The 19,072-nt window shown below is 36.0% G+C and overlaps 2 protein-coding genes across 4 annotated transcripts in view; both read right to left on the minus strand.

The window, feature by feature from the left end:
• The window catches only part of LOC137175197 (golgin subfamily A member 6-like protein 25), a 74,825-nt gene extending 63,379 nt beyond the window's left edge, over positions 1–11,446 (minus strand). Inside the window, exons 1-2 of the mRNA XM_067580903.1 lie at positions 11,355–11,446; positions 9,952–10,034 (exon numbers count right to left, since the gene is read on the minus strand). Coding sequence (XP_067437004.1) covers positions 9,952–10,034; positions 11,355–11,406 — 135 coding nt within the window. The 5' untranslated portion in view covers positions 11,407–11,446. The remainder of the gene's footprint in view (positions 1–9,951; positions 10,035–11,354) is intronic.
• Positions 11,447–12,003: 557 nt separating this feature from the next.
• LOC137174378 (uncharacterized) lies at positions 12,004–17,670 on the minus strand. Of its 3 annotated transcripts, XM_067579616.1 has the most exons (5): positions 17,541–17,664; positions 17,092–17,218; positions 15,971–16,093; positions 15,445–15,516; positions 12,004–14,526 (listed from the first exon to the last, which is right to left on the minus strand). In XM_067579616.1, the coding sequence occupies exons 1-5, from the start codon at positions 17,589–17,591 to the stop codon at positions 14,198–14,200; spliced, it is 702 nt and encodes a 233-aa protein (XP_067435717.1). In that variant the 5' UTR covers positions 17,592–17,664; the 3' UTR covers positions 12,004–14,197. The 3 variants fall into 3 exon arrangements, 1 of the variants encoding a protein (XP_067435717.1); XR_010925355.1 differs by lacking the exon at positions 12,004–14,526 and adding an exon at positions 14,963–15,070 and having other exon boundaries at positions 15,445–16,093; positions 17,541–17,670; XR_010925356.1 differs by lacking the exons at positions 12,004–14,526; positions 15,445–15,516; positions 15,971–16,093 and adding an exon at positions 16,721–16,806 and having other exon boundaries at positions 17,541–17,670.
• Positions 17,671–19,072: the final 1,402 nt, after the last annotated feature.

Genomic DNA, 19,072 nt, shown 5'->3' on the forward strand with positions numbered 1-19,072 from the left:
CGCTCCCCAACACCTGAAAACACACACTGAAGTGGAAAATCGCTGGAGTTCCCCTCTAGATATCTAATATCAATCATTGTCTCTCGTCTTTTGCTTCAACTCAACATTGATTTTTTCAGTATTTAAACCAGACTTGTATCTTTCCCAAGCTTTACCTGCTTTTAGCTACTTAAACATAACATCTTGAAATGCTTGAAATGCCAGGAGCAGTTACTGGTGAGATACGAAATGAAATTCATTGACAGTGAATATTTTGTAGAAAGGTTCAGTATGAACATTTAATTGGTTATAGACAGTTTATAGATACATTTATTACATTTTGTTGATATACAGTATTGACAACATAAAAAATAAACAAGTCAACATTACATTTCCTATTCAACATATTCGCTATTGCAAAATCAGTTGTGTATAAAACAGGGTTGAGAAACATCTCACAAGGAGACGTCCATTTAGCTTACCGCCACCAGCAGTCAGGAAAAAAATTAAACTGAACCAAACTGCATCTGGATAATACATTTGATAAGTATTTCTTACCAATTTAATGTTCTGTATCATTCACATACAGCACGTACACACAAATCTGTGCTTAAACCATGCGTATGAAAGTTTTAAGCACAAATATTGGATTCATCAATATGTTCTTACCTGAATTTGTTTTTACTCATGAACAAATGTAGAACTGCCTTAGACCATGTGTCATAAATGTCCTATGGTCTTAAAAGATGATATTGTCAATATTTATTCAATGTTAACAGTATATTACAACCACAATTATTTAAAAAATGATTGAGCCTAAATATAAAACATTTAAAAGTGTGAAATTGCTAAAAATGCACAATTAATTTAGTAATTATAAAATTAATAGCTAAGACTTTGTAATTCATAAATCACATCATAAATGTAATGAAATTATTAATATATTAAAATTGTCCTGTTCCCACTATTAGATGACAATAGCTTATATATCAGAGTTTCCATATTGAAATGTGCAGCATCAGATGTGGCCGTGATATATGCAGCTAGTTAACCAGCAGTCTGTTCAATAGTGATACAGGGAGGGACGCTCTGCTTTCACTACATCACAGCCTGTTGTGGACAGAGACCAAACATGATGCGAACTATGTGCAGCTGCAGAGATTTGTTTGGATCAATTCCACAGATTTAACAACTTTTCATTTTGTTACGGACGTACTGTGTGGTAGTGGCGCAACAGTTATGAAGGCTGTATACAGCATTCACAATCAGGCTCCAAACGGTTGTGCCAATGACATGTTTACCAGCCAAATCTGCCTTTTCAGGCTTTTACTTCTGAAACTATTGTTTGCATTTCACCAACAGTAAAGTTTTTCTACATTTTTACCATCACAGCCCTCTTTGCGATAAGCAACACCTATCCCCACTGCTGCACCGCTCCAACAGAGCTTTCCATGTATAGAAAAATGAGGGTGTGGTAGTACGTTAATTAACAATAGCGGGCACACATCTGTCAATTTAGAATGATTCTGAATCACTCACATACACACAGTGGTAAGAACAAAGTTGGCTGGTGGGCACGTGTCATGTATCTATGCAGATATTAGTGAATGAGGCCCAATGTCTGCAAATTTTGTGATTAATTGCTGAACAAAATAAGATCAAACAGTTTGTCCTTTGATTGAAGATAGAAGCTCACTCCTCTGTTACTCGCTCCTCTGGCTGCACAATGATTTGATCTTTGTGTCCTGTTCTTAGACCCTGTTTACACTAGGTTTTAAAATGTGGATCAGAAGTGAACAACAATACATATAAGTGTGAACGACCACCAAGACGCATAGTGATCCAATCACTCAAACCACTTGCTGAAGTTGTCTGGGACACATTTGATCACATATCTTTGTAGTGTAAACGCTAATGTGTCCTGATGCTGAACAGACTGACGTAATAACTGTGCACGGGGCTCTTTGACCTTCTAGCAGAAGTGATGTAGGCAGTAACAAACTGAACACAAGTGGTCAGCTGGAGACACATGATAGACACAGATGTGAACGTGTCTCGGCTGTCTACTTGTGTTCAGATCACCAAAACACATTGTAAAACCAAGTGTAAACAGTCTCTTATTGTACTCAGTCACCACCAGCTAAAGCATCGGTTCTCTGCTGTAGCTGCTCCACATTCAGCTTCAGTTTCTCCAAGCTTGTCTTTTGCTCTTCTAGTTTCCATTTGACATCTGTTAGATTTTCTTTTTCTTTTAATAATCCCCCTTTATCTTTATTTTCTCTCTCAGCCTCGGTTATTTTGTTCTCCACAGACAGAAGATTCTCCTTGTTCTCCATCATCTTTCTCTCCACCTCCTCCAGTTGTGACTTCAGTAGATCTTTCTGGTTCTCAAGTAGCTTCTTCTGTTCCTTCAGTGTATCAATCACACTGGTTTGCTTCTCTAAATCTGTCACAGATGCACAACAGCAGCATTTTAAAAACATTTTACTGCTACTGCACAAATTATTCACAACATTTTGAGCAAATTTATGACATAAGAGCAGAATTTAACATGCAATACAGCAAATCTTTTTCCTTTGCATAATACCAACCATAAAAAATGGCACCTGTTTTTAACAATGTATTAGATGTTTGCCTGAATTTTTAAAATGAACACTGTCTAAATCATTTATCTCCACTAAACAGATTTATGTTGGTCTATAAATAACATTTCAACTCATGGTGCAGTGGCAACAAAGCAGAGTTATGATTCCACAAACACGTCCATATGAACATTTTTTATTTATTTCACACACACACACACACACACTACAATAACATGATCAGCCCAATCTAAAAAAGTTGCATTTTATACAGATAAATGATAATAACTAACTATATTCAACTAACTAGATGAATAAATAATTTTTAAATGTTTAAAAAGTATTCAATCAAAACCAGTTAAGTTGAATGTTAAATACAGTTCATAGGGAATGAACACGCTATAGGCAGATGAATGAATCTTGTCATTTGTCATCGTGTTGGTGAAGTTCATGCAGTTCAAGTAGTTTGTTTGGTCTACACATAAGAGTAGCGTGTTTATTGCACAACCTAGTCCAAGAGGGCATAAAGTTGTTCATCTTAACATTTTATCAATTGCAGTGGTTGTTACCAACAAACAGCAAATTGGAAAGGTGGAGGGGTGGGATTTAGAGGAGACCCTGTAGAGTAAAGCCATGGGCTAGTCAGACGACAAACAGGAGCTGTGTGAAGATTGTATACGCTGTTGAAGACTGTTTATGTTCATTACTTTGGTGGATGAAGAGTTTTACCAACGGGTAACGAACATAATAGCAACCTGCTGAAGGTAAATAACCTCTGTGTATGTAATTTTATATCGCTTCATCATGTATTGTGTAAAAGATAGATGCTAATTGCTATTAGCGCGCTAGTTATATTAGCACATATTTCACTGTAGTAGCAGCTAATGTTACTGTGTGTTGCTAGTATGTGTTCATGTCAATTAGTTTAAAGCTCAAAATGCACTTGGCATGAGAAGTAAAAGAGCTTTAGGGAGAGTCAAGTGACTGAGAAATACTGTCATGTAACGTCTAATAGACTGAGGACCAGGAAACACTCTTTGGACTCTATGGAAGAGTAGATGTCTCCTGCTCAGCTATCACTTATCTGGACTTGTTGCATATATGTTTCATTAACTAAATTCATTATTTGCATTTAATGTACTGTGTGTGCGTCATATTTACATATCATTGAGGTGTGATTTGAGTTTAAAAAATAGGGAATAGTAATTAAAAACATAATTCTTGGTGGGATTTAAAATGAGTCATTCCTACTATACTTTTCTGCTAAGTGGAGGCACCGTCATATATATGTAGTGCATAGTTAGGTTAAAAAGTTTAAAAGCTGGTAATTTCATTTCTGTTACACAGGTTAGCACAGCCAGCCACAGGTAAACGTACCCAGGGCCCCGCCCATAGTACTACAACACTTGTTAGACTGTTACTAACTAAATAGCTACATGGGACAGGTGTTACACACATACTACAGTAACATGATCAGTTTAGTCTGATCTGTTGAGTTGGACTCACCCAACATTTTGTCCTCCTTTTCGTTCATCTGTTTCATCATCACATCTCTCCTTTCTTCTTCCATCTGAAATTGTTCCTTTATCGCATCCATCACTTGTTGTGTCATACCTTTTGTCAAGAAATAGTACACAACTGAAAACACTGGAGCATTAAATAACTAAAAACAGTATTTTAGAGCAAGGAGAGAAGCAAGAATGAGCTGTGGCCCCTACCTAACCCTTTACCTTGACTCCTTGTGTATTGATTTTGTGGTAATTTGATTTAATATAATTATAGTATTATAGTATATAGTATTGATTTCATTCCAAAGTGTAACATAAAAGACTTGTGGATGAATTTATGAGATGAGATCAAAATTCATCATGGATTAGTTTTCTGTAATCAGAGGTGATCTTACATTGTGGCTTGTGTTGTAATGAAAGTCTTCATCACTAACAAGACACATTAAGAGCTGTGACTTACATCTCAATGTGTACAAAGAAAGGATTGGTTCAAAAACAAAGCCAGCTGTCTTAACAAGACTAAAACACACAGAGAACATTCGTATCAACAACACTACAAAGATGGAACAAGGATCAGGAAGTATACAAGATAAAACGAACATAATAGCAACCTGCAGAAGGTAAATAACCTCTGTGTATGTAATTTTATATCGCTTCATCATGTATTGTGTAAAGATAGATGCTAATTGCTATTAGTGCGCTAGTTATATTAGCACATATTTCACTGTAGTAGCAGCTAATGTTACTGTGTGTTGCTAGTATGTGTTCATGTCAATTAGTTTAAAGCTCAAAATGCACTCGGCATGAGAAGTAAAAGAGCTTTAGGGAGAGTCAAGTGACTGAGAAATACTGTCATGTAACATCTAATGGACTGAGGACCAGGAAACACTCTTTGGACTCTATGGAAGAGTAGATGTCTCCCGCTCAGCTATCACTTCATCTGGACTTGTTGCATATATGTTTCATTAACTAAATTCATTATTTGCATTTAAAGTACTGTGTGTGCGTCATATTTACATATCATTGAGGTGTGATTTGAGTTTAAAAAATAGGGAATAGTAATTAAAAACATAATTCTTGGTGGGATTTAAAATGAGTGATTCCTACTATACCTTTCTGCTAAGTGGAGGCACCGTCATATATATGTAGTGCATAGTTAGGTTAAAAAGTTTAAAAGCTGGTAATTTCATTTCTGTCACACAGGTTAGCACAGCCAGCCACAGGTAAAAGTACCCAGGGCCCCGCCCATAGTACTACAACACTTGTTAGACTGTTACTAACTAAATAACTACATGGGACAGGTGTTACACACATACTACAGTAACATGATCAGTTTAGTCTGATCTGTTGAGTTGGACTCACCCAACATTTTGTCCTCCTTTTCTTTCATCTGTTTCATCATCACATCTCTCCTTTCTTCTTCCATCTGAAATTGTTCCTTTATCGCATCCATCACTTGTTGTGTCATACCTTTTGTCAAGAAATAGTACACAATGAAAACACTGGAGCATTAAATAACTAAAAACAGTATTTGAGAGTGAAGAGAGAACTTCAGAGCAAAAATGAGCTGTGCCCCTTACCTACCCCTTTACCTTGACTCCTTGTGTATTGATTTTGTGGTAATTTGATTTAATATAATTATAGTATTATAGTATATAGTATTGATTTCATTCCAAAGTGTAACATAAAAGACTTGTGGATGAATTTATGAGATGAGATCAAAATTTATCATGGATTAGTTTTCTGTAATCAGAGGTAATCTTACATTGTGGCTCGTGTTGTAATGAAAGTCTTCATCACTAACAAGACACATTAAGAGCTGTGACTTACATCTCAATGTGTACAAAGAAAGGATTGGTTCAAAAACTAGGCCAACTGTCTTAACAAGACTAAAACACACAGAGATCATCCGTATCAACAACACTACAAAGATGGAACAAGGATCAGGAAGTATACAAGATAAAAGTTAGCCTCTTAATATTCCTCATAAAAATTGTAGTTGTATACTATATTTATATATATTGTAGACTATTTTATTGTAGTGTTGCAAATGACTGCATGAAATCACTTTCAACAACCACTTTGTGTGCTCACCTCCTGTCCCATAGTCAAGAGTAGATGTTGAGGCATGTCCTAATATTCCTCTCTCCATGTCTGATTCTGAACCTGAGGAAGATGTTGTTTAATCAATCAGCAGGTTAACTAGTATAATGTTTCCATGATGATGATAGCTTTTTTCTCACAACTGTCTTTCTTCTCTCTTTTGGAAGCAAAGTTTTACTTATTCTGGAAAGATATGATTGTCTGGAGGTTGTCTTACTGGGAATCAACTTCAAAAGCAAGACATCAAGAACTCCAGTGTCATTTTTTTGAAGTCGGTTAAATGTTTTGCATAATTTCGTAAAATAACATAAAAATTGATATAAAAAATAGATACCCTTTAAAAATGTGGGTAAATTAAAACAGAATCCATTAAAATGACAACAAATAAAGTCCACTACACTTATAAGAAGATATTAAATGATATGAAGCGTGCAATTGATTGATATGAGTAAAATTTAATATATAACTGTTCTATTTATCCTCTTCCTGACTTTTGACTTCATGCAGTTCATGACACTTTAACTATCAAATAGTTGTGTCTTACCTTGATATTTCTTTGTGTACCAAGCAAACAGAATAAATACAACAGTAACCACAAGAGCAAAAGCCAAGATGGGATAAAAGGCAGCCCGGGTGAAACAAATAGAAAAACCAGCTGGATCGGCTGAAATGATAAAATACAACAGATCATTTAGAACACCAGGAGCAATCAGAGGAAAGTCAACGTACTTTCAGACAGCAAGCGGTTGTTTCTTTGAAAACTGCTTTTATTCTTCTGTTCTTGCTCATTTCTCACACACACACACTTTGGATATATGGATTATATATATATATATTTAGAGTAAACACTGATACTGATTATCCTGCTTTTCTGGTGAATTTATTATCATATGAAGACTTGATGAATTGATATTAATGTATTGGCTGAGTTGTTGATGCCACGGAAGTGGATGTTGGCTCTTCAACACTTGTGCATTAAGGCCTTTACACACTGGGAGAAAAAAACACACTCACAGTCTGTCTGTGAGCTGCCTGTTTCAATGCAGGCAGGCAGGTACGCTCACTTGCTACAGTGGATGGAGAAATAAAGCCCATGAATCAATACATCGATGTATCATGTGTCATATGCATCATCATGTATTTATAAATACAAACTGTGGATTTCTTCCCGTGGAGCCGACATGCAAACTGTTTCGGTTCAGTAAATTTCTGTTGTCAGTCAGCCTGGTGAAGGCAGTTTGTCCTCTCAGCTCCCCAGGAGCTGCAGCTGACAGACGGCTGCTTCTGCGGACAGAGACACTAGACGCAGGTTGGAGATCATCATCACAGGATGATGTTGACATCATCCTGTGATGATAATCTTGTCCTCTTCCTCCTCAATTGAAAAAATAAGAGGAGAGCTTTATATCCGTTCAATCCACACCAACTCCAACCTGTGTTCAGCATCACTGTCCATAGAAGCAGCCAGCTGCAGCTCAGTGAATTGAGAGGACAAACTGCCTTCACCAGGTTGACTGACAGCAGAAAGCTGTCGCAAATTCTTTTGCAAATTCGTGTTTCTGTGGCAAATTCATATCACTGCTGGTGTTAATAGTTAAATGGGCTGTACTGTACTTGTATAGCACCTTCTACTTTTATGACCACTCAAAGTGCTTTTACACTACAAGTCGCATTCACTGATTCACACACATTGATATGCTGAATGTGTACAGGGGCTACGATGAAAGGTCCCAACCTGCCGTCAGAGGGAGTCTAATCATTCACACACATTCATTCATGGCACAGCCATCAGAAGCAATTTGGGGTTCAGTATCTTGCCCAAGGACACTTCAACATGTGGACTGGAGGAGCCAGGAACCACTGATCTTCTGATTAGTGGATGACCCGCTCTATCTCCTGAGCCACAGCCACCTCAGTTTTGATGCGAATTATTCGCAGGTGAGTATTTCGCATTTTCATGTTGTTTATTTGTTACGACCTCGGTGTGTAAAGGCCTTTAGACTTGAATGTGTGGAACATTTTGTAATTTTGGTGTGTTGTGTACAGTAGCAGAGATATAAATACAACAGCAGTGAATTGAGTTCCACAGGGTTTAATGAGTCTAATAACTTATAACAACTCAGAAACTGTACATGTCTTCATCATTAACTTATAACACTTGATTATTGTGCAGGACTGAGCGATGTGAAATTTAACATAGTTTGTTGTTACACTGAAGCCCTGTTTACATCTGGTATTAACATGCATCTTGGGTGATCCAGTCACAAGTGGACAGCTCTAAATACAGGTGTAAACACACCCAAGACACATCGAGGACGGATTGTGATCCGATCACTCAGACCACATTCGGAGGTAGTCTGGGCACATTCATTTAGCAGTGTAAACACAATGCGTCCTCTATTTTCCGGTAGACTAGGAACAGGACCCTCCGTCCAAAGCTGCTCAACTTGTCTGATAACAGGATAAACAACTTATTTTGTTTTTCATGTGAATTAAAAATGTTTTTCTTGTTCCCCCAACGGTTTCCCTCTTCAAATCGACAGTTAGAATAGAAATGAAACCATTCATTTTTCGCTTGTCTGTCTAAAAAATATTTCAGAAGCTAAACGTTGCTGGATAGTTTCTTCTGTCCTGTCAAGTTGATAATTACAGGTTTTAGTTTTGCTGCATGTAACTCTCTCTCTATCTCTCGCGGAATATTTATATATATCCTGAATATTTATCCTGTTATCAAACAAGTTGAACACAGCTTTGGACAGAGCTGACCCCCAGTCCGGTCCTCCCACCAGTTAATAACAAATGAATGTGGTCTTTGAAAATGGTAATGATGTAAGTGTTCATTTGCATATAGAGCGGGGAAGTGAGATCCGATCACAAGTGGTCACTCGACACATGTGGAGACGCATATTAATACCAGGTGTAAACAGGGCCTGATGTTCAGAGAATCACTTGATACTGTTAGCAGTTGATGATGTGCATCTACTCATTTACCTGATGGTGCTGTGTTGGACTTCAACAGTGACAAATTAAATGAGGTCATCTTCCCTTTAAAAGCAGCAGACAGAATAAATGAAAGCACAGTGAGATCCAAAACACAAATATGCAGTATCCAAATATGAATATACATTGCATCCAATATACTGACAATAGGTAGATAATATCTTTTTTAGTGACTTTATGTTTAAGCAAACACTGAACTTCCAACTTCCTGTACATGTGTAACCATACACATGTTATGGGGCATCCTGTCACCTTTCTAATGTGTATCTATCTATCTTATGAAGCCAGAAACAAACAGAAAGTTGTAACGTGTATTTGCGTGTGATTTACCTCCACAAGTGTGTATAAGGAGAAAGATGACGAGGAAGGTGAGAGTGTGACAGGAGAGTGATCCACTGAGGGCGCTGAGAACAGTGTTTGGTGCTAATCCAACCTCTAGGTGAAACATCTCAGAGTTCTGAAAAATAAAACCAACTGTCACCCCCTTAAAAACACACAAACCAACAAAAAATGGCTTAAACAGCAAACAGCTTAAACTCTTTATTCACCTGCTGGACTGATCCTAAAGTAACATATATAACATATAACACAACATTACTGTTTCTCAAATATTCTGACAACTTTATGTACAAATACAGCATATTATGACAGAATATTTTTATTTACAGCAACATACCAGAAAATGTGGTAGTGGGTTATTTGCTGTATATCTACAGACGTCTCTGTATATCTGCTGGGCTTGTGATGGTTTTCTGTTCTTCTTCTTCTCCTTTTCTTACCTTCTCCAATTGCAGTTTAAGTTGATCCGTGTCATTCTTCAGCCGTTTCATGTGAAGCTGCACCTCTTTGTCGTCCATCCCATCTTTTTTGAAAAAAAAAAAAAAAAAGTGAAAAACACAGAAGCCAGGCCCAGACTGGCAATTGGGAGCATCGGGACTTTTCCCAGTGGCCTGGCCTGCTAAATAGCCTGCAGGGTGGAGCAGAGAGAGAAAGAGAAAAAGAAAGGTGCTTGCAGGAGATGCAGCTAAATGCCACCAGGTTAGTCAGTAAATAAACGTGCTAGCTAGTAGCTCTTGTTACTGATGCGTCATCATCGTCCCCTGTCAATGTTAAAGCAGCCAAGAAACTGGACAATCAATAATAAATGTGGTAGTTCCCTTTCTAATTTCCTCAAAAACATTGATGGCATATCTAGTGTAGTTAATTTGGTTAATATTATTTGAAAATTAATTCGTTTTTGTGAAAATTTCAGTCAGTGAGTTCATACTTTGAGCTCATAATTTAAAATTATTGAGACAACACTTCTGTCACTATACAGGCTACTGTAACTTGGTGAAAATTAAATATCTGTTATTTAATGTTTGTGTAGGTTAAAGAGCTATTTTTTCCTTTGATGGGTAACTGTTAGTGTATATCAGTAAACTGAGCAGAGTATTGTGCTCTTGCCCTGTTACTTGAATAGATGGAGAGAGTAATCGTATTATATTGGTTCATTAAAAGATATTGCTGTGCTATTGTTTTTTTCTTTTTGAAGGTGGAGAGAGTAGAATTGGTGCCACAGTAGTAAAGAAGCCCACTACTTCAGAGCAACCTGCAGGTACAAGACATGTTCTATTTTGTTAGTGTATTAGTAGTTTATTTAGTTATTTATTATTTAATAAATATTGGTTAAAAGTTAGTCCTTGTGTTGTCTACCTCCTTAATGATATGTACCTTTGGTTTTATTTGAGGTTCATAACAGTACATCGTACTAAACAGTTGTTGGCCCATTAGTTTGTTATTCACATGCACTAAACTTCACCAGATTGCAGGAAATCAAGTCTTTGTAACTAAAATTTTCCTAGTTGGGGACCCCCAGATCCCCCGCTTAAAAAGTGGCCTGACTGGGGCTATATTTCCCGGCCTGAATGATTTTCACAGTCCAGCCCTAACAAAAGCACAACAGTATTTTGGTAGAAACTAAAACAAAATTTCATTACAGTTACAGCAATAAGATACTTAAGTCAGTTATACAGTAGCGACATATTAAACCATTGTTTCTTTTAAACAGATACCATTTTTTTAAAAAACATACATAAATGTAAACATTATGTATTCCTATTAAAATACCAGAATATTTTAAATATGTAATCTGAAGTATTTAAAATGTACATATAACCATAATCAAAATACTGTAACTTACATTTCCATAGTAACCCAGACACAAGATAATACATAAAAATCCGTAAATCCATGACGATGATTCAATAAGTAGGAGTGTGTGAGTTCAACCTGGAAAGATTAAACATAGAAAAACGTGGCATTTACTGAACACTAACTGCACATAACTGATAACTGAAGATCACAACTACAGTTAAATTATTACGCACTTAATATAATTTGGAGCTTCAAATAAAAAAATAAAAATAATACAATTTTGGAGCATTTTGGAGCCCAAATGATAGATAATCATATCTAAGAAGCTCATATTTTACGGCTAACAACTGACATATCAAGTGTTAGCAGGGATAACGATTAACAATTGGATGTTTGGATATTTTCAGTTAGCGTCTCATTTTCTTCTATAATCTTTACATTTTAAGCTGTTAAATTCATTTACAATAAATCCAACATCACACAAAAATATCACTGAAAGAAATCATCCCAAGAAAAATACAAACATTAGTAGTTTTCTATGATGTCCTTGGCTGTCTGACAAGCGTCTCTTACAGATGTTTAAATTTTTAAGTCAGAAAAAACAAAGTAATGTAATGTTAAGATAAAATGGAAGGAAGGGAGAAAGCAATGTCCAGATGGCTTTACAATATTACAACTTTCATGTTGACTCTATATCAGACAATATGTGCCACTCCATGATTCCAATTCAGTGTTGCATGATGCACAGCTGGTAGAAAGGTGCACTGTAAAATAAACTCTCGCGAAAGAAGGCATTGAATTCTCTTCATTTATTATAAATGAAATGTTAGTCATAGACTTTCATCACACATCAAGCTCACAATGTGAAATAACAGAAAACACTAGAACCACCAATCAGTGGAAAAAAGGAGTCAAATCACAAACACCTGAGATAATTAGACCATCAATGAGTTAAAAAATGAGACAAACCATATATCTCAAGATCTACAGAAATAGAAAAATGTAGAATGATGAAACTATTTTTTTTTCATTTTCGTCATTCCACATGTGTGATCTCTGCAAATACACATATATACACATATCTTGCAATGAAAATCTTTTCTTTCCACCAAGAAAGTTCTGTTAAAGCCGACGTACCTGTTCTGTGCTTCAAAGCTTCAGTTAATAATGCAGTAAACTGCAAAGTCCTCAGATAAAATAAATTGGACTTTAACCCTTGTCAGCAGTAAGTAAATAGGGTGTGTTCCTTGTTTTACTGCCTACTGTAGACTCTATTCATGTTCACATTTACTATATTTTAGACTATATTACCAATACTGTTTGCATGTTTATTTATATATTTTTATTTTAGCCCATAACCACATGGATGGTCTTTATATTGTCAATAATCAGGATGTGTATTAGTGTTAGTGTTGTGTCCTGTCTAAACAGTTCCTTCACCAGTAGCAGCCCACAGTTAGAAAAGTAACAATAATTAAAAAAATATGTTTCTAAAAAACACAATTAAACTAATCAAGTGGTCAGAAGTTGATGTTGTATCAAAGTGAAATGATGCTCAATAGGTCTAGTTTGAACTCAATAACACACTGTCCTACATCATTTACACTTATGAATAAACTGCAGTGAACTTGAACATTGTACTTGTCAGCAACAATAACAAGTTATGACTAGTCATAAAAAGCCCACAGTAGTAACTGCACTATCAGAGGTATATATTAAATATTTTACATCAGGTAGTTTTCTTGCCACCTCGGCTACCTGGAAATAAAAGTCTTGGCTGATGTTCACTGACGTGTCACTGAGCAAGACTTTCAATCTACAGCGTACCAGAAAGGATTAAAGCAGAATTGTTGTTTGTTTTTCATTTTAAGATTATTAAGTGGTGTGATAAAGACTTTTATTTATTTAGTTTATTTTAATGTAATGTTAAATACATAATCTCACATGTGTCCATCCCAGTTAATCCTTTCATGCCCAACAGATTTTGATGAGACTGAGGCCATAGTAATAAGACTTAAAGGACGGTTCACAATTGTTAAAATCTGTCTCAGAACAACATCTGGGAGCCAAAATAAACATTGAAATATAATAGAGGAGCAGTTTTGAAGCTCAAAGTGAGCCGCTCCGGCCGTCGCCATCTTGGCAGTGTGTGACACTGCCTAACTCCCAGCCAATCCAAAATGGGTAAAGAGGCGGGCCAAATGGCTGATACAAGCCACCTAGCAGCTGGCGGACCTGTCACTCAAAGCAGCCATGTCCTTCATTATGCATAACATTACAGCTTAATAAAATTTAAACGGGTGAGTTATAAAAAAATTCACCCCCTGTACAGTTGTCATGAAAGGAGAAATTAGCTTTAGAGACCAAAACTGTTTTTTGTACCAGGCTGTAAACATGTTTATTTCTGCTGTAAAGTTGGGCATTTTAACATGGGGGTCTATGGGGATTGACTCGCTTTTGGAGCCTCACTTGGTCATTCAAGGAGTGCAGTTTTTGGCTTTATTTTTCAACCCCAGAGGTTGCTGCTTGGTCCTGATGCATCCCTGTCCTTCATCAATACAGGATGTGGTGGTTGTTTTGGTGACAGCACGCCAACGCTAAATTACTTTGTCCTACCAGTCTCAACAATTGGAATAGCCCGTTAGTTCTTGAAACATTTTAGTTTTCTTAGCTAGCCCGTATGAAACAAATCTGGTGCTTGTCTGTCAACAGACTGATGTAATAACTCCTTTGACCTTCTAAGGGAAATGATGTAGGCAGTAACAAACTGAACACAAGTGGTCAGCTGGAGAAACATGATAGACACAGGTGTGAATGGCAATGTATCTCGGCTGTCTACTCGTGTTCAGATCACCAAAACACATTGTAAAACCAAGTGTAAACAGTCTCTTATTGTACTCGGTCACCACCAGCTAAAGCATCTATTATCTGCTGTAGCTGCTCCACATTCAGCTTCAGTTTCTCCAAGCTTGTCTTTTGCTCTTCTAGTTTCCATTTGACATCTGTTAGATTTTCTTTTTCTTTTAATAATCCCCCTTTATCTTTATTTTCTCTCTCAGCCTCAGTTATTTTGTTCTCCACAGAGAGAAGCTTCTCCTTGTTCTCCATCATCTTTCTCTCCACCTCCTCCAGTTGTGACTTCAGTTGATCTTTCTGGTTCTCAAGTAGCTTTTTCTGTTCCTTTAGTGTATCAATCACGCTGGTTTTCCTCTCTAAATCTGTCACAGAAGCACAATAGCAGCATTTTAAAAACATTTTACTGCTGCTGCACAAATTATTCACAACATTTTGAGCAAATTTATGACATAAGAGCAGAATTTAACATGCAATACAGCAAATCTTTTTCCTTTGCATAATACCAACCATAAAAAATGGCACCTGTTTTTAACAATGTATTAGATGTTTGCCTGAATTTTAAAAATGAACACTGTCTAAATCATTTATCTCCACTAGACAGATTTATGTTGGTCTATAAATAACATTTGAACTCATGGTGCAGTGGCAACAAAGCAGAGTTATGATTCCACAAACACGTCCATATGAACATTTTATGACATTTCACACACACACACACACACACACACACACACACACACACACATACATAATACAGTAACATGATCAGTTTCGTCTGATCCGTTGAGTTGGACTCACCCAACATTTTGTCATCTTTTTCTTTCATCTGCTTCATCATCACATCTCTCCTTTCTTCTTCCCTCTGTAACTGTTCCTTTATCGCATCCATCACTTGTTGTGTCATACCTTTTGTCAAGAAATAGTACACAACTGAAAACACTGGAGCATTAAATAACTAAAAACAGTATTTTATAGCAAGGAGAGAACCTCAGAGCAAGAATGAGCTGTGACTTACATCTCAATGTGTACAAAAAAAGGATTGGTACAAAAACAAAGTCAACTGTCTTAACAAGACTAAAACACACAGAGATCATCCATGTCAACAACACGACAAAGATGGAACAAGGATCAGGAAGTGTACAAGATAAAAAGTTAGCCTCTTAATATTCCTCATAAAAATTGTAGTTGTATACTATATTTATATATATTGTAGACTATTTTATTGTAGTGTTGCAAATGACTGCATGAAATCACTTTTAATAACCACTTTGTGAGCTCACCTCCTGTCCCATACTCAAGAGTAGATGTTGAGGGATCTTCTAATAATCCTCTCTCCATGTCTGATTCTGAACCTGAGGAAGATGCTGTTTAATTAATCAGCAAGTTAACTAGTATAATGTTTCCTTGATGATGATAGCTTTTTTCTCACAACTGTCTTTCTTCTCTCTTTTGGAAGCAAAGTTTTACTTATTTTGGAAAGATATGATTGTCTGGAGGTTGTCTTACTGGGAATCAACTTCAAAAGCAAGACATCAAGAACTCCAGTGTCATTTTTCTTAAAGTCGGTTAAATGTTTTGCAATAATTTACTAAAATAACATAAACTTTCATATTTAAAAAAATAGATATCCATGAAAATGACAACAAATAAAGTCCACTACATTTATAAGAAAATATTAAATGATATGAAGCATGCAATTGATTGATATGAGTAAAGTTTAATATATAACTGTTCTATTTATCCTCTTCCTGACTTTTGACTTCATGCAAATCATAACACTATAACTATCAAACAGTTGTGTCTTACCTTTACATCTCTGTATGTAACAAGCAAACAGAATACAGAATGCGACAACAACCACAAAGACAAAAGCCAAGACAGAATAAAAGGCAGCCGGGGTGAAAGAAATAAGAGAACCCGATGGATCGGCTGAAATGATAAAATACAGAACAAACAGATCATTTAGAACACCAGGAGCAGTCAGAGGAAAGTTAATGTGCTTTCAGACAGCAAGCTGTTTGTGTTGATGTTCACAATTAAAGCTTAAAGTCATATTTTGAAATTTTTGGAGCCCATAGAAACATGTATATTTTCTTAACATTGTTAAGAACATTTGTCAAGGAAATATTCTTCATTTTCTTAACAGTGTCTATGTTCTCGATCATTGTATTAACACACACACACTTTGGATATATAGATTATATATATATATATATTTAGAGTAAACACTGATACTGATTAGCCTGCTTTTCTGGTGAATTTATTATCATATGAATTGATATTAATGTATTGGCTGAGTTGTTGATGCCACGGAAGCGGATGTTGGCTCTTCAACACTTACTCATTACACATTTGGGTGTGTTGTGTAAACTCAATGCAACAGCAGTGAATTGAGTTCCACAGGCTTTAATGAGTCTAATAACTTATAACAACTCTGAAACTGTACATGTCATCATCATTAACTTATAACACTTGATTACTGTGCAGGATTGAGCCATGTGAAATTTAAACATAGTTTGTAATTACATTGACATTCAGAGAATCACTTGATACTGTTAGCAGTTAATAATGTGCATCTACTCATTTACCTGATGGTGCTGTGTTGGACTTCAACAGTGATGAATCAAATGAGGTCATCTCTCCTTTAAAAGCAGCAGACAGAATAAATGAAAGCACAGTGAGGTCCAAAACACAAATATGCAGTATCCAAATATGAATATACATTGTATCCAATATACTGACAATTGGTAGATAATATCTTTTTTAGTGACTTTATGTTTAAGCAAACACTGAACTTCCAACTTCCTGTACATGTGTAACCATACACATGTTATGGGGCGTCCTGTCACCTCTCTACTGTGTATCTATCTATCTTATGAAGCCAGAAACAAACAGAAAGTTGTAACGTGTATTTGCGTGTGATTTACCTCCACAAGTGTGTATAAGGAGAAAGATGACGAGGAAGGTGAGAGTGTGACTGGAGAGTGATCCACTGAGGGCGCTGAGAACAGTGTTTGGTGCTAATCCAACCTCTAGGTGAAACATCCTGGAGTTCTGAAAAATAAAACCAACTGTCACCCCCTTAAAAACACACAAACCAACAAAAAATGGCTTAAACAGCAAACAGCTTAAACTCTTTATTCACCTGCTGGACTGATCCTAAAGTAACATATATAACATATAACACAACATTACTGTTTCTCAAATATTCTGACAACTTTATGTACAAATACAGCATATTATGACAGAATATTTTTATTTACAGCAACATACCAGAAAATGTGGTAGTGGGTTATTTGCTGTATATCTACAGACGTCTCTGTATATCTGCTGGGCTTGTGATGGTTTTCTGTTCTTCTTCTTCTCCTTTTCTTACCTTCTCCAATTGCAGTTTAAGTTGATCCGTCTCTTTCTTCAGCCATTTCATTTTAAGCTGCACCTCTTTGTCGTCCACATCAACTTCCTCTTCTATTTTGAAAAACAGAATGTGAAAAACAAAGAAGCACAACAGTATTTTGGTAGAAACTAAAACATAATTTTATTATATATCTCAAGATCTACAGAAATAGAAAAATGTAAAATGATGAAAATGATTTTTTTTTTCATCTTTGGCATTCCATTTATGATTCAATGTGTATTAATTAAGCATTCTGCAAATAGGCAATAGTTCCACCAAGAAAGTTCTGTTAAAGCCGACGTACCTGTTCTGTGCTTCAAAGCCTCAGTTCATAATGCAGTAAACTGCAAAGTCCTCAGATAAAACAAATTGGACTTTAACCCTTGTCAGCGGTAAGTAAATAGGATGTTCCTTGTTTTACTGACTACTGTAGACTCTATTCATGTTCACATTTACTACATTTTATACTACATTATCAACATCATGTGCATGTTTGTTTATTTATTTTTATTTTAGTCCATAACCACATGGATGGTCTTTATATTTTCAATAATCAGGATGTGTATTAGTGTTAGTGTTGTGTCCCGTCTAAACAGTTCCTTCACCAGTAGCAGCCCACAGTTAGAAAAGTAACAATAATTAAAAATATGTTTACAAATAACAATTAAACTAATCAAGTGGTCAGAAGTTGATGTTGCATCAAAATGAAATGATGCTCAATAAGTCTAGTTTGAGCTTAATAACACACTGTCCTACATCATTTACACTTATGAATAAACTGCAGTGAACTTGAACTTTGTACTTGTCAGCAACAATAACAAGTTATGACTAGTCATAAAAAGCCCACAGCAGTAACTGCACTATCAGAGGTACATATTAAATATTTTACATCAGGTAGTTTTCTTGCCACCTCGGCTACCTGGAAATAAAAGTCTTGGCTGATGTTCACTGACGTGTCACTGAGCAAGACTTTTAATCTACAGCGTACCAGAAAGGATTAAAGCAGATTTGTTGTTTGTTTTTCATTTTAAGATTATTAAATGATGTGATAAAAACAGGTTTGTTTTAATATAATGTTAAATACATAATCTCATAAGATTACATGTTTCCATCCAAGTTAATCATTTCGTGCCCAACAGATTTTGATGAGATTGAGAGCATAGTAATACGACTTAAAGGGCGGTTCACAATTGTTCAAGTATGTTTTAAACCAACAGTCAGGAGCCCAAATGAACATGAAACCTGTTTTTCTTGCTGTAATCATTCCTCCTGTTCATACTGACCATTAGAAGATCCCTTCATAATGTACTTACAATGGAAGTGATGGGGGACAAAATCCACAGTCCTCCTTCTTTGCAAAAATGTATTAAAAAGTTTATCTGAAGCTAATATGAAACTTCGGCGTCCAAATTAGTCAAATCAAGTAGATATCTTTCAACGTTACAGTCTTTTTAGTGCCAAAGTTCCTCTTTTTGTTACTATACTTCCACCGCAGCTCAACAGGGAAACAC

This window comes from Thunnus thynnus, chromosome 22 (assembly GCF_963924715.1).
Source record: "Thunnus thynnus chromosome 22, fThuThy2.1, whole genome shotgun sequence".
NCBI lineage: Eukaryota > Metazoa > Chordata > Actinopteri > Scombriformes > Scombridae > Thunnus > Thunnus thynnus.